We start from the raw sequence: 23,450 nt of genomic DNA on the forward strand, positions 1-23,450 counted from the left end.
GATTAATTGGTGCAAATAGCTTGTGTTGGTATGGTCACCCGGAATCCCATACATGGATTAAAGGCAAGGCCCAAACTGTATTATGTTCATGGAAATGGTCAAATATGGCTATGAATGTAATTGGTTATAGAACTCAAGGGTATAAAAGTTCTGGGTATTTGCCCTGAAATCGGGAGTCGGGTTCCCAATGTGGTTTCAACTGGATCAGGATCCCGTCTTCTGATGTTCTCCACTAACTGATTTCTTCTACCTTTGATTTTCATGAATCTTAAAAGTGCGTACGTATGAGAAGAATCTTAAAAGCTATTTATCTATCTGTTTGTAGCTTTATGCTGTTTGGTTATGTTATTCAGTAGATTTATTGGAAGCAAAGCATTTATACACTACTACTGAGTCTCATCAATCCTCTACTTACTCCTCCCAACTGCCTGGGCTCCAGTAGGCAGTCACTAAACGCAGGAAGGAAGGCACCCTGATCTCAGTTCCAGTGCCCTGCCCCAGTCCAGAGTTACAGGGAAAGTCAAGCTAACACCTGCAGCCCTGGACCACAGCACAGTCAGTCACTCTAAGGAGATGGCATATCCACAGTCTGATCAGTACTAGGAGCTGTGAGGTGCTGGATCATGCTCACTGTGGATGGCATCTACTAACCTCTAAGAAGTTTAAGAACACAGATTTTTCAATCTCTTATAACTTGGCCAAATTTGGGCAGAATTTTACATGAACAAAAAGGCACATCCTTGACACAAAGACCGCCCTCTGCCAAACTTTAAGTTCCTCCTCCAGAACACAAGGTGATCCAAGTTCTCAAAGAAATGGTCTTAATTTATTTAGTTTGAGAACACTGACGAGAATGCATTTCCCCCCAAGATTCTTGGAAAGTTTTAGAAAAAACCTGCTTGAGGCAGACACCCATCATGGGAAATTTCAACTTTATAACTTTGCCAAACTTGAACCATTAAGCAGCTGAAAACAGGGTCTTACGTGACATGCCAGACAACCTTAGTAGGTGGTGCTATTAGCCTTGCCTACAAAATGTGCTACAGCTGACATGACAAGTTCTGGGTGCCAATCTCTGGGTGCGTTTTACAACAGAGCCTATACATGTTCATCAGTTTATCTGCACGGTCCCTAAAGCAAGAGTCAGGATTAGATAAGACCTTATTCTCTGAAGAGAGTGACATTAACTGCTGCTGCCTTTTAGGGCATAAGAATCAACTGTCACACTGATATGTATTGTTAATGTCTATATCTTAGGGGAAAGTAGCATACAACTCATTTTGCTTCAATGAAATGCTTAATTATAAGCTAATCATAACACGTGGAGGATTATCACGGTAATCAAAGCTATTCTGAGATTTAGTCCAACCACAATGACAGAGCAAGGATATTATCTGTATCATCATTTGATGATCTTATTCAGCAATACACAATACATAAAGAGAAATGATGGTGCAGCAGTTGTTTTAGCCAAGCTGGATTTTAGGTAGTCAAAGAATAGCTGAAAACCAATGGGTAATGCTAACCCAGCAAAAAGCCCTGGATGAATTCATCCAGATCTGGTCATGCAGTTGCTGGATTCAAGAGCACAAAAGAACTAAGCAAAAAGGACACACTGGACTGTATTGAAAACATCAACTTTTAATAGTTCCCTTTTTAAAAAGAGAAGTTTTCATTTGAATTCAGCTTTCAGAAGAGTCAGTTTAAACCAATATGCAAACAGAAACGTGATTAGTCTCTAGTGTTCTGACAGTTATCCCAAGAGATGAACTAGCACTGTTTCTTATGAAGACGGTTGTATGTCAGTCTTCATGCTTGCTTAGCAGAAGACTCAAAATTGTAATTGACATGTGTCCACTACATGTGGTGGATTTGTAACAGCAAAATGAAAGAACAGAAAACTCAAAAGGTTGACTTTTTCTGTTACATACTCTAACTTTAAAAATCCATCTTCATCTTAGTATTACATTTGTCTGACCTAAGATGTCAAAATTTAAGCAAGCAATTACTCTTCACTCTTAGGTGTATTCAAAAAGCCACCTTTAGTAAGCATAATCATTTGAAGTCTAAATGCTTTCACAGTAGCATGAATAGATTAAAGCAAAATTACAGTTCAGATCAGAAAAGACACTTAGAAGGGGAAGGTGGAGAAAAGGACCTGATTTCTATTCCTAGGCTTTGCCACTGGCGCACTAAGTAACCTTGGGCAAATCACTGCCTGCAGGTCAGTTTCCCCACTATAAAATGGGGTAAATACCACCCACCCATTTTTGCAGTGCATTGTGAGATCTACATGTGAAATCACTGACACACTGTATCTCAAAGTAGCACTCTGGCATCTTTATATTCACCATTGTGATAGGATGATGATATGCTTGGTACAAATGCATGCCTTGTGAGGTATCATTCTAAAAGTTTTGATTTGTTAAACACTAATATCCTGATGGATTGTATGTGCTATCACTATGTAAAGTTATGAAATATTGCTATATATGCTATTGAAATGTGTTGTGAGGTTGGGAGACGCCCACAGCCAGACTGTCAGTAAGGACAAAAAAGCACCCATCACTGACCAGACGGGTGTTGATGATGCATCAAAAAAGAATCCACTAGCCCAAAGGCTCCTCAGAGAAGGCATGTAAGCAACAGAGACAGCTTGGCCAATGGGGACTGCCTGACCCCCAGGTCACAGCAAGGATCTTTCTAGCAGCTGGGCGAAGGTATAAAAAGAGAGACACACACATCACTTGGCCTTCCTCCCACCCCCTTCGCAACACCTGGAAGGCAGACTAGCCCCAGATTGGAAGGGCGTCCAGTCTGTATATTGAGGAACCGCAAGCTGACTATGCCAGCCGTTAGGGTGAGAAACTGTTTGAATCAAATTTTGCTTAGTCTAGTTAAGTTAAAAATAAATTTGCAATCTAAATTCTATTTCTTAGGTAACCAACTTTGATCTCTCTGCTTGCTATTATAATCACTTAAAATCTTTCTGTAGTTAATAAACCTGTTTTATATTTTACCTAAAATAGTGTATTTTTGGTTGAAGTACTTGGGGAATCTCAGCTCAGACTACAAAGGCTGGTGCGTGTCCACTTTCCTATGAAGTGGCGGCAAACTTATTAATAAGTTCACCATTTCCAAGGAAACCTTGAGCAGTGCAAGATAGTACTGTTCTGGGGTGTAGGGCTGAAGCTGGGGGGAACTAGCCGGAGCCTCTCTTCTGATGGTTTGAGAGTAGCTGAGAGATCTTTCATGTAACTCAGTTGGGTCAGGTGTCCCTGCCTGTGAATGGTTGTGTGAATGCAGTGGTTTCAGGGGCATGAGCTTGACATTAGCATCCCAGTGTGAGACAGCCCAGTTTGGTGGATTTGGAGGGCTCAGCAGTCCCATAGTCCAGGCTGCACACCGGGGAATCTGTCACAATCACTAAATATTGTTAAACAAATCTGTGCCCTGTATGTAATCCTGGCAACCTCTGCTTTCTTTTTAAACAATAAAACTTTATTCTTCATAGTACTGCACATTCTGGCTTTGCAAGAGTCCTTTTTGGCTCACACATTAACAGCATTGTTAAATATGTTCCTACCGCAGAATCTTTTACATCCAGTTATGCTTAAATCAGAACAGTCAAGCCAAGTTCTCATCCCAAACTCTCTTTGCAAGGCTGGAAGATAGCAAGATGGCATCCTCTCTTGTAAACTGAAATTTGAACTGCTAGTCACAGAGATCCTAAACAAAGAACTGCATGTCATTTTCTTTTTACAGTCACTTTCACTCTCTCACCAGAATGGAATGGAGATTTCTACTCTATGTAATGCCCCTTTACGAGACCACCTTCAACTCAATCATGTGCGCTACTTGCAGTACAAGATATCCATGGATTTCCCTGCAATACCATTACAAATGCCACTTAGAGATGAAATGGACTGTTTCTGATATTTACTTTTTTGCTTGTGGTAGATGACTGACAGTCTTCATAACTTTTTTTAAATAGCTTTTTCAGGCAATTGAGTTGTGCTCAAGATTTTGATGTATCCTGTCACAAATGTCTTAAAGTGTTTGGGGGATATTATTTGGCAATTTCAAGCAACACTCCTTCAAGCTATAATTAATTTCTGTAACAAAGCATGATATATTAAGATAATTCAGGACTTTCAGTCTATCAAAATTGTTTTTGGTCCAGCACATTTTATAACCATTACACTATACACACTAACCTGTTGATCACTGTGACATGTCTCTGCAATAGACCTTCTTTGGATATTCCACTTCCAGGTGCTGGGGATGAAGCATATGGAGCAGTTTCCATGATGGGTTTCACAATTCCATAACAACTTCCTTTGCTTTTTGGCAAGGGGGGTGTAGCCCTTCTGCTGCCTTCTGTTGTAGCCATTAATCCTGGCGGTCTCAAAGTTGCTTTTGGCTTTCCTATAAAATATATATAAATTTATATAAAATATGCCTATATATATAAAAAAACCAAAACAGGCTATTACAATCTCAATGTAAAAAATTCCTTCACCCAAGTATATTCTTTAACAACGGGTTAAAATATATCCCTAGAGAAACTGAGGTTAATGCTTATTTTTTATAAACTTTTTAAAACTCATATCTAAAACGTTCGTTCCTAGGCACAATCTTTGAGGCATCAGTTTATGTTGAAGACAGCAAAGTCAAGATCCAACAAAACCACCATAACGGATATTCCTCATCCAAAAGCAAAGCAAGATTAATTAGGCACATTTATAGGGCAATAAATGGTGTGCAGTCTCTTGGTCAAAATAGAAGACAATTCCAGGCTAAAATTTTTGTGAAAAAGGTTCTCAAATGTGGGCTACTGTATATATCATTACAGCCAGCATGGCTGTGGATTCAATAGCAGCAGGTTTTAGCAGACCATTCTCCCAGCAGATATGTAACTGCTGGCTTCAAGAATCTTTGTGTTCTTGTTAAAAAGGGTTCTCTCTTCTAAAAAAATTTAAGATTTCATGCTACCTATATAGCATGCAATTTTTGCTGACTGGAAGTTCTTAAACATTCACTCCTTATTCTGCACCTTTGTCAGCTTTTTGGGCTAATAATCCCAAAATATTTCTAAATGTTATTCTACTGCAGTACAGTCAAGCTGTCTGAACAAATATGGTAGAAATGTAACATTAATTCCAACATCAGTTAAGATATACAGTAACCCACAATATGTTAGAATCTCAAGAAAGTATGTACCTTAAAGAAATGTGCTTAAAGTAATTTGTATATTGTATGGGAGCAAAAATATTCAAATTGTATAGGCTGCAAGACTGATTTTACTATGTATAAAAATGAGATCTCCTTTATATACTTGCATCTTTTTGCACCAATTTTAATAACTGAAAGCAAGCTTTTAATGACAAAATACCTTTAGGCTGTAGTGGTAGCTGCAAAGTTACAAAGTCAAATATATCGATAAGCTACTATTTCCTAAGGATAGAGCTATAGAATGCTTAAGCCGCCGTGCTACAATATATTTTTAAGTAATATCTTAAAGTTTATTTTTATTATATTGCTGCTATCATCAAAATTTAAGTATGGTCAAAGAACGTTATTCAAAATCCAATTATTGCATTATCATCATCTCAGCTCTCTCATCTAGATGAGAAATGATACATATACCAAGTGCCACTAGTCTATGGGTAGCAAAAGCTTTGTAGATGAATTCCTTTACAGCATGAACCTAATCATATTTATGCAGCTGCAGAATGGCAAATACTAAATTCACAAGTGCAACTGTTGGTTGCTACCACAGATTTAACCTGCCTTGCTTTTATCATTAGCAGATGTCTCTCCCCTACCTATCATTTTTATCCCACCTATAAGTGCTTTCGGGAAAGGTGAGTAGTAGTGAATTCTGAGGTAGTCAAAGGTTAAAAGTTGGTTCAGCTGACACATACCAGTACACAAATAAATTAGCTTATCTCAGGTAAAATCCAATAGCTTAAAGATCATTTAATACCATAGCAAGAAACATTTTCTTCCTGTAAAATTGCTTCTGTGTATTTCCAGGTCACTAATCAAGAACTGAAGCATTTGCCCTGCTGGCAAGAGACTGACAAAAAGCTTTTCCATCTGCAGCACCTCTAATCACTGGTGCTCCTGCATCAGTTTAAACATTTATCCTCTCTTCTACAAACTCCAGGGCCAAAGTACATCTACCACTAATATAATCTGTCTCCTTGACTGGTAAAAAGTAAAAAAGTACCATTTAATAGGTAGGAAACAATCCTTTAATGCTCTTAGAGACTGGAATTCAGAATTGTAAGGCTGTTGAGAAAAGATGAGGAGGAAGCTTCTAAGTAACTACATACGTAACTATCCTGTAATGTAGGTGAATACTAGTGAACAGTAAGGTAGTTTCAGTGAATAATCAGACATCCAACTTGAAGCAGCTGGTGTGTAGTCACCAGAGACTTGAAAAGTTTCTCAAAACTACAGTTCCTTGTTTAAAAGGTTCATGAAGTGAGCGAGAAGTCAGCTCGGCCAAAGCAGTGTACTGTGTCAGTCAAACCAAGGACCCTGAGTCCACTTACACTGGGGAGAGAGTCACTTTGGCAAGGAGATCTCCTCATGCCTGAAGAACCTCCCAATCACCGTTAATAAATTTGAAGCATTCTCTCTTGATCTTTGCAGATCTAGATGCTCCTCAAGCAGCATAGGCACCAAACACACCTTGTCCTTTTTTATTTTAAAAACTGACTAGTTAACAACAAAGATACCCCACAAGGGGTAAGAAAAAAACAAGGAAATTGCAGAGGGCTGTGCTCCAAGCTCACTGCATGGGCCGGTCAGTGGTAAAGAAACTGCAGAGCAGTTGGGGCCACTCCCACCTTTGTACCCTCAGAACCCTGCAGGATGAGTGGGGGAGGGGCAGCGGGGGGGAGGGGGAGAACGTGTGGCCCAACGGACGCTGCTCTAGAACATTCTGATCTCACACGGCCAAGGAGCGGGTATGGGCCGAGGCCTCCTCAATGAACATCGTTTACCTGGTGATTCGGTTTCTCTAGATCTATCAGCTCGCAGGAGTGACAGCTCCTTGGCATAAGGCTGCCAGAACTCCCTCAACTCTTAAGGTTTTGCATACACCAGGCCCCTTCTGAACATCCCAGTCTGTTCCTTCCATTGGCTGGAAGGAAAGCTCTCTAAGCAACTCAAGTTCGTTAATACAAGATCAAAAGTTGGGCCTCAGATAAGAAAAAGCTCCAAACTGTTGGAATATGTTCAGGCAAGTGAGCATCCTGCAAGGTGGTATCTTCAGAGAAGCAGAGTTACAAGGCAAACAATGCTCCCGACTCTAAAGACACTCCTATGAAGGGTTCTCACCTATTGAGAGTGCACAGCTTCAGGAATATCCCAAGAGAAAAGTGAAAAAAGCTATCCTACCCTTTCTTTGGTACCTTGACTCAGGATACGTTAACACTGCCGGGGCTGCGTGGATCAATGCAGTGGGATCGATTGAGCAGGTCTCCACAGCCCACTCAGTCGATCCTGGAAGTACTCCCTGGTCAAATCCACCCACCCCTTGGGGGGGGGGGGGGGGGGAATACGGCTGCGTCAACCGGAGGGCATCTCCCATTGACGAAGTGCCGTGGAGACGCCAGCAACAGAAGCAAGTCCACAAGAGATATGTAAGCTACATTATGAAGCTTGCATATCTCCTGTCGATGGCAGTGCAGGCCAGGCCTAGGCCTTCAAGAGCAAAAGGGACCATCTTGATCATCAAGTCTGATCTCCTGCAAGTTGCAGGCCACGGGTCACCCATTCACTCCTGTAATAGACCTATCACCTCTGGCTGGCTGACTTAAGTCCTCCAGTCATGATTGAAATACGTCAAGTTACAGAGAATCCACTATTTAGGGCAGTCGTTCCCAACCATTTTGACTCAAGAGCCACAAATATTTTTACAAACCTGAATGGCCACCAGCCTATCAACTCATTTAAAAAAAATGTATTGACGTATACACCATAGAGGACTACAAATCTCTACATATTTAAAGTCAACAGTTTGATGCCACTATGTTCATTTTTACATTCGCTATTTTACACCTACAAATTACTCACAGTATGTCACGCTCACAGACAGAGCATTAGCGTAGCTGAATGGTTGTCACTACACACTGAAGCACATGGCCGGGCAGCTAAGTCACAGTGGGTGGCCTGCTAAGTGCAGGCCAAACCGTAAGGCACTGATTTTTAGAGTCCTGCCTCTTCTCAAGCATGGTGGGTCCTGGCTGCTCTGCCACCCACCCCCACTGCAGCCAGAGGGAAGGAGTTCAGATCTCCTGTCCCCCTGGCTGCAGCAAGAAACTGCACACGTCCTGTAGCCTCACATACTTCACCTGCATCTCTAGGCAGTGGCTCCTTTCTGCAGCTAGTGGGACAGGAGATCAGTGCTCCCCTCCCTCTGGCTCCGCCAGGGACCCAGGCACCTATGGACCCAGGCGGAATGCTTTGCCGTGCTCCCTGCTACAGCCATGGGGAAGGGAGCGCTGATCTCCCGTCCCCTTGTCTGCAGCAAGGCGCCTGCACCAGTCTTTTACCCCACTGGCAATGCGTTCCACCGGGGTCCTTAAGGAGCAACTCCTTTCTGCAGCCAGGGGGAGGGGAATGGCAGGCCACTTTGAAAGACCCGGTGGGCCACAGGTTTGGAACCACGTGAATGTAAGTGCACAGATGGGAGCTACGCAAGCTATCTTCGGTCGACTGCCCCGGCAGTGTAGATCAGCCCTTATTCTAGTTCAACCAGCAAGCGACCTGCACCCCATACTGCAGAGGAGGGTGAAAAACACCTAGGGGCTCTGCCAGTCTGACCTGGGGGGAAATTCCTTCCTGACCCCATATATGTGATCAGTTAGACCTACTAGCCAGACACCTGGGATATTCACTGTAGTAACTTAGAGCCGTTCCCCTCTAGTGCCCCATCTTCAGCCTTTGGTTTGCTACTAGCAGTAGCACATGGGCCATATACCATTGTAGGCAGTCTCATCACATCATGTCCTCCACAAGCTTCTCAAGCTGAGTCTTAAACCAGTTAGGTTTTGCCTTGCCCACTTGTGTGGAGAGACTGCCTCATTTGATGAGCTGGCACTTGTAATCATGGTCTGTGCTCAAAACTGGTTGTACCATCAGGGAACCAATGCTTGGTGGAATGCATAGCTTTACTAGTACAGGGCACCAAATTCTAGTGCTCAACTGTTCTGGCCAATTCAGTCTTCAGCTTTAAGCCAAATCTCATGCTTAATTTACAGGTTTTGGTGGAATGCTTCAAATAAACTTTTTATTTCTTCACTTCTCAGTGTGGCATCTGCAAGCCCATCCGGCTCCCCGAGATGTCGCAGTCTCCTCTGACTCTCACAATGCAATAAACATGGTTTTCAGGTCTTCAGTGCATTCCACCACATGGACAAGATTTGAGGCTGCTGAGCAGACTCCCTTCCTCCCCAAATAAAAAGAAAAGGGGTACCACGTGCACTGAAGGAGTCACCAGATTACTATACACAGAACTAGTGCTGAGCTTAGCAGCACGGAAGTGCCTACCAAACTGTAATAATGACCAGAAAGAAGGATACAGCAATAAAGAGGTGAAGATTTGAAGCAATGGACAACAAAGAACAGTCTCCAGCTAATTTCTTCTTCCATGACTGTGGTCAAGAAACAGCTAACAGGAACATTGACACAATATTTCTACTTGGTCACATGAAAGCTGGTAGGGGAGCCTGATTCATGGTCTAACTTTTTACTGCCATTTTGAAGGATCAAAAACCTTAGAGGTAGGATAGCTGGCAGTCAGAAGCAAGAACCCTGCAGAGATGGTATCTTCAGAGAATCTCATGTTACAAACTAACATGACACTGGATCACTCATGTAGCTTCTCACTTTTTCCCTCAGTATCTTGCAGCCTCCCCTCCTTCCCATCTATCTGCTTCTTTGTCTTCCTGTTTTTGTTTTCTTCTATCTACTGCTTAAAAGAAAGACATAATTGTTGCTAGTGTCATTCAATTTCACTGTTTGAGATACTTCTGAGGTAGAGGTAATTGGGAAGAATAATACACAGGATACTGTTCTCTATATTAATGCTACACTGAGATTGGACAATGTGCTTGAGTTACTCCTTTAGCCTACCTCATGCATTGATTAAATTAAACCTCAAAACCTTTGAGCTAGAAATGTAGTACCCCCCCACCCCTTTTACAGATGGGAAAAACTAAGGCAGAGAGGGATTACATGACTTGGCAATGGTCATATACAGTCTACAGCAGATGGAACTCAATCTTCTCCCAGTTCTTTACCTTAACCACAAGAGGATTCCTTACTCCCTATTGCCCTAGTTTGGAAAGTGTGTTCTCCATGGCCAAGACTTTCATAAATGGGTGCCTAAAGAAGGATTTAAGAGTCTAAGTGTTTAAAGCGCTCTGATTTTCAGAAATGCCAAGTACCAAGCAGCTTCCACTGAAGAGGTCATGGGAACTGTTGGGTGTTCAGCACTTTCAAAATCAAGCAAGCTCCTTGTTTAGGAGCCTAATTTTTGTCACAAGATTTCACTATTTCAGAATTCCCATTAGCCCTGCCATTCCTTTTTGTGCAAGATTTGTCTCTAAATTCCAACCTATCTGTGCAAACCCACAAGGCAATGGGGTTGCCCAGATGCACCTACAGGCCTTATTTGGCCTACCAAGCTTTTTTACTAGGGATATGAGAAAAAAGAAACCAGAACAACTTCTGATCCAGAGTTAGTCTGAGGGGCTGACATTTGGCAGAGGTGGGGAAAAAATGTTTTTACTTGTAAACTGACCAGCTTTAATATGAAAGTCATTGAGACAACTTCCAGGGTAGAACTGCACTTAAAAGAAATGATGCAATTACTGGGTCTGTCAGAAGCAAGCCTGAATTTTTTAGTGAAATTCTCTAAGGATTACTATAAGAAAAAACCCAAGCACTATAGATTCTTCTCATTTGGAAGTGATCTGAAGCAGCCCAGTCTCAATCAATGCTTAAGGTGTGAGCTCAATAGGACAGGGCTCCTCCTTGTGCCATTACCATGGATACAATTCTGTCACAGATTCCATAACTTTCAGGGACCTCCGTGACTTCTTCTTTGGTCAGCCCGGGCCCACCAGAGGAGCAGCAGAAGGGCTGGACCAGCTGCAAGGCCCGGCAGAGCTCTGTCTGGCCCCTCCCCCCACCCTCCCAGGGTATTTTTAAGAAACTCAGAGATAGGTTGCAGGCTACCATGAATGTTTGTTTATTGCCCGGAACCTGTCCCTGACTTACTAAAAATACCCACGACAGAATCTTAACCTTAGCCATTACCTCATTGCTAATGTATTTTGTGCAAGAGCTTGAATGCGGCAAGAGTCCTCTGGGGACTGTATTTATAGAATTCAGGACTATTATAATGCATTTGTCCAGTGGCAGAACGGAACTTCTGGGGTGATGTTAGCGCTGGCATTTTTGACTATTTCATTTTGGAAAGTATTATTCTAACAGATTTTTTTTGTTTTTGTTTTTTAATAAAAACGTGACAGCCCCAGCACATAGAAAATGACCCTTTCCTACAGTGGGTTATATTGGAGTTCTGATGTGAATTTATAGCTGTCATTATTTAATGGGCTTGCTTTATTGCATCACTTTGGAATGTTTTATCATGGGGGGGGGGGGGGTAAATCAAATAAGGCTAATTTTATTAGGTTAAGTCACCTAGAGCATTATGTTAGACAAAATAAGATACACAAAGTGTTCTCAGTAGACAGCACTGAACATCAACCACCAGGGAAAATTTAGAAGCATGCAACAGCACTTCATTTCTCATGAATTAAGAAAATACCAGATTAGGTTCTGATAAATGCACTTCAAGATCCATATTATTACCCTCTTCTACTAAGCAGGCTGATTGGTCACAAAAATGGTGGTGCTCTGAAGAAAATCATAACATGCAAGGAATTTGAGTGTAGCAGTTAAGTAGGAGGGATTTTTTGTTTTTAAATAACAATTGTGATAGCTTTTTATATCAAGTTTCATGCTAGAGTATTTTTTCCCCAAGTACCCTAACAAATCTTGTAAAAACTCTTAATGCTACTTGTAGGTGGATCAACTACAATGGATCTCTGGTTTCAATCCTACCACATAAGCAATATTACTCTATTTTGACATATAATGAAAACATGCTCAGAGGGCTACTACATTACTAAATTTGTTTTACAGTTTTTGTTTAGTATGAAGCCTTGAGCACCTGCTCCTGCAGGCAGTATCATCCTCAGTCTCGTCTGCTTGCATAGCCTTTGATTCGCTGCTAGGAGAAAGTTCCAGAGGGGTAGCTGTGTTAGTCTGTATACAGCAAAAACAACCAGAGTCCTGTAGCACAGGACTCTGGTTGTTTTTACTAGGAGAAAGGGTTGCCTCTCACCACCAGCCTTATCTTGCAGTGAGGGATCAGCTCAAGGTATTGGGGAAAATGAGGGGGCTGGTTTAACAGCCTGTTTCCTCTCCCTTCCCAGGTGGGAATCAAAGAGCCACTCTCATAGAGGGCACCCCTCAATGGCAGCTCTGCAGCAGGGGGATGAGAGACAATCTGTGTCCAAAAACAATGAGAATGGCTGCTGCTCTACTCAAGGGTGGGGCTTTGCTCCTGTGTCCAAGAAGAGACACCCTATACAATACTTCTCACCCCTAACTCCAGTATCTTTTAACAACTATCAGACCCACACCGGCTGAACTGACCGACTCTGAAGTCCAACACAAGGTATAGCTACACTGTAATTAAAAGCCTGTGACCCGCTGACTCCGGCTCAATGGGCTGGAACCGTGGGGCTGTTCCACTGCAGTGCAGATATCTTGGTTGCAGCCCCGGCTCTGGATGCTCCCCCCTCGCAGGGTCTTAGAGCCTGGACTCAGACTGGAGCCCAGAAGTCTACACTGCAATAAAAACAGCCCTGAAGCTTGAATCAGCTGGCATGGGCTAGCTGCGGGTTATTGCCATGTAGACATACCCAAAGACAGCTACCCGTCAGGATGTGCTGCAGTTACATCTCAGCACGTTTGTAAGCAAGAACATTGTTTTCCTATTAGCTTCTTCATACATTTATTCAAAATACTGCCAAACACAAATATAAATTTCAGCATCATTTTCTTCTAATGTGACTTGCTTAACAGCATACACAATTCATTGGAATCAGCAGAACATTTATAAGGGAAAAGGTCTGCCACAAGATACTGAACTCCGTATTTGTCACAAAGCCATTTTCCAGCTTATGAATTCTTACCAACTAATGTGAATGGAGCAGAGTTCTTTAATCTCATCTGGCAGTTCACCTGTCGTCCCATTTTCCTTTTTGAACTTCTCTGGCGAGCTACCAGTTGAGCAATTCGCACAGTCTCGGCACAAGCAACAGCATGGCAAGTGATCTGCTCAATGGGGAGAAAATGGGCACAGGGAGATAATCAATAAGGTCCACACTTCTCCGTAATCCATAAAAGAAATTACATATTTCCTATATTTACTTAAATTCTATTACCTTTAAATCATGGAAATGCTAACATTTCTAGAAAGACTACAGTGAGCGGTTTAGACTTTTGATGCCTAAGATATTGACTAGATCTCGCATCCTCCCTGGAACCGCCTCTCCTTCCATGACCTGCCTTGGGAACTCTGACAAACCAGAAAACCACTGCTAGCAATGCACAGGGTCAGACTGGGTTGCAGTCTGGAAGACTGGAAGTAGAGCCTACACTACAGAATACCCTACCAAAGGAAAGTAGGGCAAGTCTAAATAAGTGTAGCCAGATTTAAGACATGCAGCAAAATTCTCTCTCTGCAAATGTACCCCCTAAATAATTGGACAAGAACTGAAACTAATGACTAGAACATGGAAAAGCACTGAGACTGTATGCTTTTCTGTTCACACACATTATCCTATTGGTCTGTAAAACTTCTACCACAATTTGGTTATGTGTCATAAGTATGAAGAACCAAAATCCCCTCTTAAGACAGAAATTGCTATACTAGAGAGCTAGCAAACAGGGGAGCTTTGAAAGGGAGTTCTTCAGGTGAAGGAGGAGCAACTACATGACCCTTGGGGTGTGTGTGTTGCTTGCTGCTCAACTGAAGCATACCGTATGGTCTGTTTGCTTAGGGGACAGTGTGCTGATCCTATTGGCCTGCTAGGCAAGGCTGAGACTGTCTTAACGAGGCTTTGATCCACAAGCCCTTTAGCACCCGTTACCCTTAACCAGGGGACAGGGCTATTCAGGGAGAACTAGGGTTTAAAAAGCTCACTCCTAAGTGACCAGAGGCAGCTAACAGGGTTGTTTTAGTGAGAGTTTAAAGGGGGGGGGGGGGGGGAGTGGTAGAGTACATATACTTCATTAACATTCTGTAAAATAGAAATAAGACTTCTTCCTCCATCCAATAAAAACCAAAACAATAAAAGAAAGAGCTGCAGGAGTAAAAACAGAATGCAGGCTGAAGTCGAGCATCAGAGTGGGGGCCATCCAGTTCATTGCACTGAATGCAACACGTAGGATTACCTGCCCTATGGGCGGGAGGTGTATGTGTGCATTCTGTGCAAGGAGCTCCCAGCCCTCAGAGACCACATGCGGGCGTTGGAGACCAATGGCTGAACTGGAGGAACTAAGGGAGACAGAGATACACACGGATGAGACTTTTCGCAATACAGTAGAACAGTCTCACCCCTGGTCTGACAGCCTCTGTACTGTTGAGGAGGAGGAAAGTCTCAGGGAAGGAGAATATCAAACTGGAGTGGAGGGAAACAATCCCTTAGTTGGGACCCTCCTTCCAAATGACGTCATGGTATCCTCTCACACGGAGGATACCTCTCCAGGGAAGGAACTCCAGTTATTAGGAAGAGACAGGTAATAGTAATGGGGGGATTTGATCATTAGAAACAGACAGCTGGGTTTGTGATGACAGGGAGAACTGCATGGTGACTGGCCTGCCAGGTGCAAAGCTTGCAGATCTCAAGACATCTAGACAGATGTATGTGTAATGCTGAGGAGAAGTGGGTGGTCATGGTAGATGTAGGTACCAATCACATAGGGAAGGGTAGGAGAGAGGTCCTGAAGGCCAAATTTAGGCTGCTAGGTAAGAGATTGAAGTCCAGGACCTCCATGGTAGCATTCTCTGAAATGCTTCTAGTTCCACACACAGACCCAGTTAGGCAGAACTGCAGGGTCTCAATGCATGGATGAGACGTTAGTATAGGGAGGAGGGGTTTAGATTTATTAGGAACTGGGGAACCTTTAGGGAAAGGGGGAGTCTATGAAGGAAGGATGGTCTCCACCTAAACCAAAATGGAATGAGATTGCTGGCACGTAAAATTAAAAAGGTTATAGAGCAGTTTTTAAACTAAGGGCTGGGGGAAAGCTAACAGGTGCAGAGGAGCATGTGGTTCAGACAGAGACATCCCTTAGGAGAGGATCTATTAATGGAAATTCTCTATATCCTAGTAAGGAGGAGAGGATGGAAGAGGAGAAGAATGTAGGATCTGATTTTAAAAAAATGAATGAAATGGAAAAGGGTCCCATTCAATTACATCATATAATGGCAGACAGCTAAAAAGCAACAATTTTTTAAGTGCCTATATATACACACATGCCAGAAGTCTAAATACTAAGATAGGTGAACTTCACTGCCTCATATTAAATGAAGATAGTGATATAATAGGCATCACAGAAACTGGTGGAATGAGGATAATCAATGGCACACACAAATACTAGGCTCTTAAATATATCAGAAGGACAGAATAGGTCGTACTGGTGGGGGAGTGGCACTATATGTGAAAGAAACATAGAATCAAATGAACTAAAATCTTAAATGAAACAAACAGTACCGTAGAATCTCTATGGACAGTAATTCCATGCTTGAAGAAGAATATAGCAGTAGGGATATACTACCGACCTCCTGACCAGGATGGCGATAGTGACTGAAATGCTCAGGGAGACTAAAGAGGCTATAAAAATAAAAAAACCTCAATAATAATGGGGGATTTCAACTATCCCCATATTGAATGGGTACATGTCACCTCAGGACAGGATGCAGAGGTAAAGTTTCTTGACACCTTAAATGATGGCTTCTTGGAGCAGCTAGTCCTGGAACCCACAAGAGGAGAGGCAATTCTTGATTTAGTCCTAAGTGAAGCACAGGCTCTCATCCAAGAGGTGAATATAGCTGAACCACTTGGTAACAGTGACGATAACATAATCCATGGGGGGAGAGGGGAAGACACCAAAGCAGCCCCTCATGGTAGCATTAAAGTTCAGAAAGAGGAACTGCACAAAAATGAAGATATTAAACAGAAATTAAAAGGTACAGTGCCAAAAGTGAAATCCCTGCAAGCTGCATGGAAACTTTTTAGAGACACCATAATAGAGGCTCACTTTAAAATGTATGCCCCAAATTAAAAAAAAACATAGTAAGAGGACCAAAAAAGTGCCACCATGGCTAAACAAAGTAAAAGAAGCAGTTAGAGGCAAAAAGGCATCTTTTAAAAAGTGGAAGTTAAATACTACTGAGGAAAATAGAAAAGAGCATCAATTCTGGCAAGTGAAGTGTAAAAATATAATCAGGAAGGCCAAAAAAGAATTTGAAGAACTGTTAGCCAAAGACACAAAAAGTAACAGCAAAAATTTTTAAAGTACATCAGAAGCAGGAAGCCCACTAAACAACCACTGGATGATCGAGTGGTCACTAGATGATCGAAATGCTAAAGGAGCACTCAAGGAAGATAAGGCTATTGTGGAGAAATTAAATGAATTCTTTGCATCGGTCTTCACAGCTGAGGAAGTGAGGGAGATTCCCAAACCTGAGCCATTCTTTTTAAGTGACAAAACTGAGGAACTGTCTCAAATCGAGGTGTCTTTAGAGGAGGTTTTAGAACAAATGGATAAGTTAAACAGTAATAAGTCACCAGGACTAGATGGTATTCACCCAAGAGTTCTGAAGGAACTCAAAAGGTGAAATTGCAGAACTACTAGCTGTGGTATGTAACTTATTTAAATCAGCTTCTGTACCAGGATGACTGGAGGGTAGCTAATGTGATGCCAATTTTTTAAAAAAGGCTCCAGAGGCAATCCTGGCAATTACTAACTTCAATAACAGGCAAATTGGTTGAAATGATAGTAAAGAACAGAATTATCAGACAGAGGAATACGATTTGTTGGAGAAGAGTCAACATGGTTTTTGTAAAGGGAAATCATGCCTCACCAACCTACCAGAATTCTCTGAATGAGTGAACAAGCAAGTGGACAAAAGGTGACCCAGTGGATATAGGGTACTTAGATTTTCAGAAAGCCTTGGACAAGGTCCCTTACCAAAGGTTCTTAAGTGAAGTAAGCGGTCATGGGATAAGAGGGAAGGTACTCTCCTGGATCAGTAACTGGTTAAAAGATAGGGTAGGAATAAATGGTCAGTTTTCAGACTGGAGAAAGGTAAATAGTGATGCCCCCAGGGGTCTCTACTGGGACCAGTACTGTTCAACATATTCATAAGTGATCTGAAAAAAGAGGTAAACATTGAAATTTGCAAATACAAAACTACTCAAGATAGTAAAGTCCAATGCAGACTGCGAATAGTTACAAAGGGATCTCACAAAACTGACTGGGCAACAAAAAAGCAGATGAAATTCAGTGTTGATAAATGCAAAGTAATGCACATTGGAAAACATCATCCAAACTATACATATAAAATGATGGGGTCTAAGTTAGTTGTTACCACTCAAGAAAGATCTTGGAGTCATTGTGGATAGTTCTCTGAAAACATCCACTCCGTGTGCAGCAGCAGTCCAAAAAGCAACCAGAATGTTAGGAATCATTAGGAAAGGAATGATTACCTGTTCTATTAATTCTTTCTGAAGCACCTGGCACTGGCCACTGTCGGATGACAGTATACTGGGCTAGATGGATCATTGGTCTGACCCAGCATGACCATTCTTATGGTCTTTCAGAAGTCCCTAGAGCCAGATTTCTCCCCCCCTCCCCCCCCCCCACACTCATGCTTTGAGAAGCAACGAAACACAGACTTATTCAGTGAATGAGGCTGCTGTCTTCCAACCAGAGCTGTCATTTCAGTAATACTTCCTTGAAATGGCCCAATTTACCACAGTCACAGTTCAGATCAACTGCACCTGTATTTCCCCTTCAAGGTCCACCCAGGTCTCCTATTCTAGGTTCCTGTATCCTCAGCTGTCACCACTCTTAAGTAGAGACCTATTTCTCTCCCCCACTGTTAATGGGGGGGGGGGGGGAGAAAGGAATTCCAGGCTGCATAGTCCCTCCCTACATTGGGATATCCCCAGCAAGCCAGACTGCATAAATAGGCCAGTAGCTACACTTGGCTTCTGCTCCAAAGGCTTCTGAACAGTATAATTGCCAGCAGTTATAAGTTACCACATAGCTCTTTCTAAGGAAGCACATGTATTCTTAAGGTAAAAGCATTCCAGAGAAAACATTGATTGTTTTAAATGTTTCTATTTGCAGGCCAAAAAACTTACCAGATTACCCATGGAGCCCCAGCAGGTCAAAGACCTTCCAACCACTGCCGGGAAGGACTGGGACCGCTTTTGGACAGAAGATAGTGTCCATTTGCTGGATCAGAAGGAAGGCCCTGAGTCAGTTTAAGCTCAGGCTATTTACCCAAAAGTCCTTCCTTTGTCTGCTGGTCTCTGGAAAATCCAGTCAGAATCAGTATACGCAAACCTCTCCAGGTGGTGGCACCTCTCTGGAAGTGTTACAACCTAAGTGAATTTGCCTAAATCAATCCCACTGTTCTTAGATCCTGGACAGCTATGGTCCCCCTCTCCCATGCAGTCCCTGGCCCACGATACCTAATAAGCTTAATGAAGTAAGATCTCCTAAAGATAGATATGGCAATTTCCTGCACTATTACAACCACCATATTTTCTAACCACATTCAGAACAAGACTAGGCCACACAGTAAAATATGACAACAGCGGTGCTAGCACCATTGCTAGTACTGGTGGGAAACACTGTTGCTGGACCAAGAGTGTGAGATCTTCCTAAAAAACCTCAGCGCAAAGTCAGAAGCCCACAAGCCTTACAAACGAATTCCAAATCCAGTTTAATAAGCAACTTGAGAAAAGCACCCAAAATCATACAGTTTGTTACAATTCCCAAGACATTGCTACACATCTATTATAAAACTTTTCCTACCTCGCCCATTTTATTAGTTTCTATTCTGACAACTCCCGGGACACTCTTCAGATATCCATCCAGTGTAGAGTGTCCTAGCTGTTTGAAAGGAATCCAGTCCCCAGTCAAGGATTTGTATTCCCCCTGCAGCCGTGACAAGGGTATTCCATTTTTATTGGACTGGAGAACAGCTCGAAGCATCTTTGCAACTAGGTCGGCTTCCAGCATCTTTATCTGTAACCAAAAATAAGCATATACATAATGAACGTTTCACGGATTCTTTCTTGCTCCGTTACTCATCCCACTCTCCCTGCCCACCGATTCACTTATCTTGTATGCTAACAAGAGTGAAGAAAAGAGAAGACCAATGATGGAAACCCTGACATCAGAAACTAAAATGTCAGTAAAAGGACTAAATAGAAGCAAAACCAAATATCAGCATGTTGTGGCTTCCCCATAACAGACTAATGAAAGAAGTAGCCAGAGAAACAAAATAGATGTGTTAAATTATAGAACAAGAACATATGAACACCATCAGTGGATCAGGTCAGGGGTCCATCTAGTCTAGTAATTGTCTGACACTGGCCAGTAGCAGCTGCTTCAGAAAAAGGTACAAGGATAGTTATGAAATAACTTGCAAGAAGGAAAGTTTCTTCCTAACCTCCCTTAGTTCACAGGTTGGCTTAGGACCCAAAACTTGGAGGATTTATACTCCTAAAAACACAATTTTTTTAAATCTTAAAAATACCCAGAGTTACATTAGTTATCCCTATCAGTCCTTTTTGAATTCTGCTAAGCTCCTAGCCTCAATTATGTCATGTCTCTAAGTCGTGTATTATATGAAGTAGTATTGCCTTTTATAGACTATTGATGGTGCAGAATTTTCTTGGACAAGTTCAAAAAACATCTACAACACTTATGAAAAGTTGTGCCATAAGTGAGTTTTGCAGGTCATTCCAAACAAATCCCAATAAAGCTTTACATCATCATGGCTTTTATTTATGTCACACACTTTGGAAAAAAATGATATTTTGGAAGACAAAATGTTTTAAAAGCATACTGAGATATTTTGTACAACTCCCAGACAAAATTATGTTAAAATGGAATTATGTTTGAAAGTACATAACAGTAATTTAAGGTAAAAATATATTACAGGGATGAAATAATCCCTTAACCCAAGCATTTATAAAAAACACAGGAAATTCAGAATTAAGAAAAACAAGAAATCCAGACATGTTAAGATTGGGAAATGCACAGTTAGGGCACCCCATCTACCTTATCTCTGTTCTGCACTGACCCCATGCAATAACCATAGGATTATGATTAAGGCATTATAATATTTGATCAAGATTTTTCCCCAAAATTGGAAGCTAATGTCTTGATGCTTTTGAAAATTCATTCAGATTTAAGGCTTTCTGCTCCCCAGCTGTTTCCCACTCTGTTCATATATAGTTGAATAAAGAAGCACTTACACATTTTTACAGTACTGTAGGTTGAGTATCTCATGCATTGAATGGTCCCCCTATATGAGAGACCATCAAACTTGATGAACAGGCAGATTGGTGAAACATCAGCAAGGCTGCCCAGCTCCTCAAAAGAAGCTTGTTACCCACACAAGGGTCTAAGAAATGTAAAAGGTGTCTGAGTAACTATGGAAGCTCTGCTTGGCTTGTCAGACTTTAGACTAGGAGTCTAAAGGTATCTCTACACCGCAATTAAAAACCTGCAGCTAGCCTATGTCAGCTCAAGCTCTAGGGGCTTCGGCTAAGGGGCTGTTTAACTGAGATGTAGACATTCGGGGGGAAAGGGGAGTCCAGAGCACTGGCTCCAGCCTGAGTGTCTACACTGCAGTTAAACAACTCCTTACTCTGAACCCCACAAGCCCAAGTCAGCTGACATAGGCCAGCCATGTAGACATATACTGAGAACTTTCTTCCCCTTTCCTTATACCAATATACCCATCTTTATACTTCCATGCTGAAGCTAAAAGGGACACTTTTGCCCACCCTGATTGTTGAGCTTCCATTTCAAGAACCCTGAGATGTTTATATGAAGACCAAATTTATCAAGCACTTCACCAGTCTGGGCTGCACTTCATGAGTTTTCCCAGAGTACTTGTTTGGTTCTGACACATCACTTCGATGACATCTGATTAGGGCTCATTCAGTTAACACCCTGATTAAATACACACACAAAATTAGGTTACAGTTGAGGTTGCTAACTGCTGCTCTGAAGATCATTAAATACATCCATGCTAAAACCAAAAGTTTAGCACTACGGGAACCACAAGCTTTGATTATATAACCAATCTGACACAGTCCTTAACACTCAGCTCACACAGTCAACTAAACAGAAAAGTTCAGTATTTTATGACCCAGTCACATTTCCACTGAAGTCAACAGTTAGATTTTCACAGGAATGGTACCAGGCCTTTTAACACTACAAGTCTAGATAACAGTGTATGTATATATATTAATTTTATATTACTGCATCTGATGGGTTACGACATAGGTTGTTCTTGTTTTAACGTAATATGCATTTTTATGATATGCCATAATTTCTTTTTGTACAATAGCTGTATTTAGAAAGCTATTTGTCTAATTCAGATAAATGAAATGATTTTGCTCAGAATTAAGGGATTGTTATTAAAATGTGCTCATGTACTACTGTGATGGTGCTAGAGAAACATGGGGAAGTGATCACCACTATGGGCAAATCGCAGAAGAGGTAGAACCACGGTCCTTACTTCCCCCTACACATAATACAGATACATAAAATTAACTCACAGAGCTGGATGGAAGGATCATGGGGAGAGATGGAGGAGATGGGCTTACATTTTTAGTTTATTGAAAGCCAAACTTTTTAAAATGTGTATATGAAAAAAAAAAAAGGCAGGTATTAAAGACATATGCAGTTTTGGGAGAAAGCCATGGGATGAATAGGTACAGTTCGTTTGGACTTTCCAGCTATGACAGTTTTATTACACAAGGAGAATTAAGATTGTTTGGATATTCCTTATTGAGAATTTTTCATTTAATGATGTGTGGATGAATTGATTCTCAAGGTCAGTCAGAATTTATGGATCTGCAATTTGTAACTTCCAAACTTTTAAAACTATGGAGTTTGTATTAAGAAACAAATTTAAGAACAAATTTAACAATGCTCTTGAATTGCACTTAGCACAACTTCATCAGATTCCCATTAAGGCTGCTATTTAATTTCCTTGGTTCTGTTTTGATTGGAGATGTAAAAGGTTTGCCATTTAAATGGTTATCAGCTATTTAAATGGTTTAAACAGCTCATTACCCTTTAAATTGGGAGGGAGGGGAGCAGCAGCTAGGCAGTTCCTGCTGGCAGGGAAACAGAGCCCAGCACCAGGGCTAGCTGCAACTGGTCTTGGCTCCCTGAAAACGGGGGGAGAGGGGTGTGAACTGCAGCTGGGCTTGGCTACCTGCGATGGGTGGCACGGAGTCCAGTGGGGGGGAAGTAGCCTCAGCTGGGCTGGCTCCCCACCTGCGAGAGCAGCTGGGCAGCTCTTGCTGGCAGGGAAGCATGGAGCCCATGGGGGACGAGATGCAGCTGGGCTCGGCTCAGCTCCCCACCAGCGAGAGCTGCCCAGCTACTGGGAGGTGGCGGAGAGAGAGCTCTCACTTGGCAGTGAGGAGCTAAGCCCAGCATGGCTTCCCCCCCATCCCCTGCCAGCATTTAACCATTCTATTTTTTGAACGTTTAAATGGATTTTTAATTAAACTAGTTTTTACATCCCTAGTTTTTATAAAGCATTTTAATAGTTAATCAACAAAAGGGGTGAGGGAGAGAAACTATGATTGGTAAGGGGGAATCTTGAAAAAAAATTTCCAGCTCCACAGTTGATCCATGAACAATGAGACATTTGTGAAAAGTTTCAATTACTTTTCTCCTGTTTTTTTCTTCACATTCCAATAGACTAAACTTCAAAAATTCATTTATTTTGAATGATACTAAAAAAATTAGTTAAAATAGAAGAAATCAACAGAACCCTAATCATATCATATATGGCATTTGTCATCTGATGTTTCATCAAAGTCGAGATAGCGAATGTTACAAATAGAAACATATCACTACAAATGTTAACTAAAAAAAAATCACTATTAAAGTCTGAACGTAGCCTTATTTTGGAATTATCTATCAACTTCAAGAGTTTGCTAGAGGAATAAATAAGAATAAAAAAATATTTACAGCCCTATCATCTAAGAAATTAACTCAGATTGCTTGACATT

At 41.7% G+C, this 23,450-nt stretch overlaps 1 protein-coding gene across 3 annotated transcripts in view; it reads right to left on the bottom strand.

Annotated features, from left to right (window-relative positions):
* Positions 1–23,450, bottom strand: part of TDRD7 (tudor domain containing 7) — an 81,548-nt gene that overhangs the window by 53,329 nt on the left and 4,769 nt on the right. For all 3 annotated transcript variants that reach the window (XM_067553336.1, XM_067553337.1, XM_067553335.1), the window contains exons 2-4: positions 19,213–19,425; positions 13,290–13,431; positions 4,218–4,428 (exon numbers count right to left, since the gene is read on the bottom strand). In XM_067553336.1, coding sequence (XP_067409437.1) covers positions 4,218–4,428; positions 13,290–13,431; positions 19,213–19,419 — 560 coding nt within the window. In that variant the 5' untranslated portion in view covers positions 19,420–19,425. The remainder of the gene's footprint in view (positions 1–4,217; positions 4,429–13,289; positions 13,432–19,212; positions 19,426–23,450) is intronic.

The sequence above is a fragment of the Emydura macquarii genome, unplaced genomic scaffold, assembly GCF_026122565.2.
Source record: "Emydura macquarii macquarii isolate MOO-44397 ecotype Brisbane River unplaced genomic scaffold, CSIRO-AGI_Emac_v2 contig_1451, whole genome shotgun sequence".
NCBI classification, from domain to species: domain Eukaryota; kingdom Metazoa; phylum Chordata; order Testudines; family Chelidae; genus Emydura; species Emydura macquarii.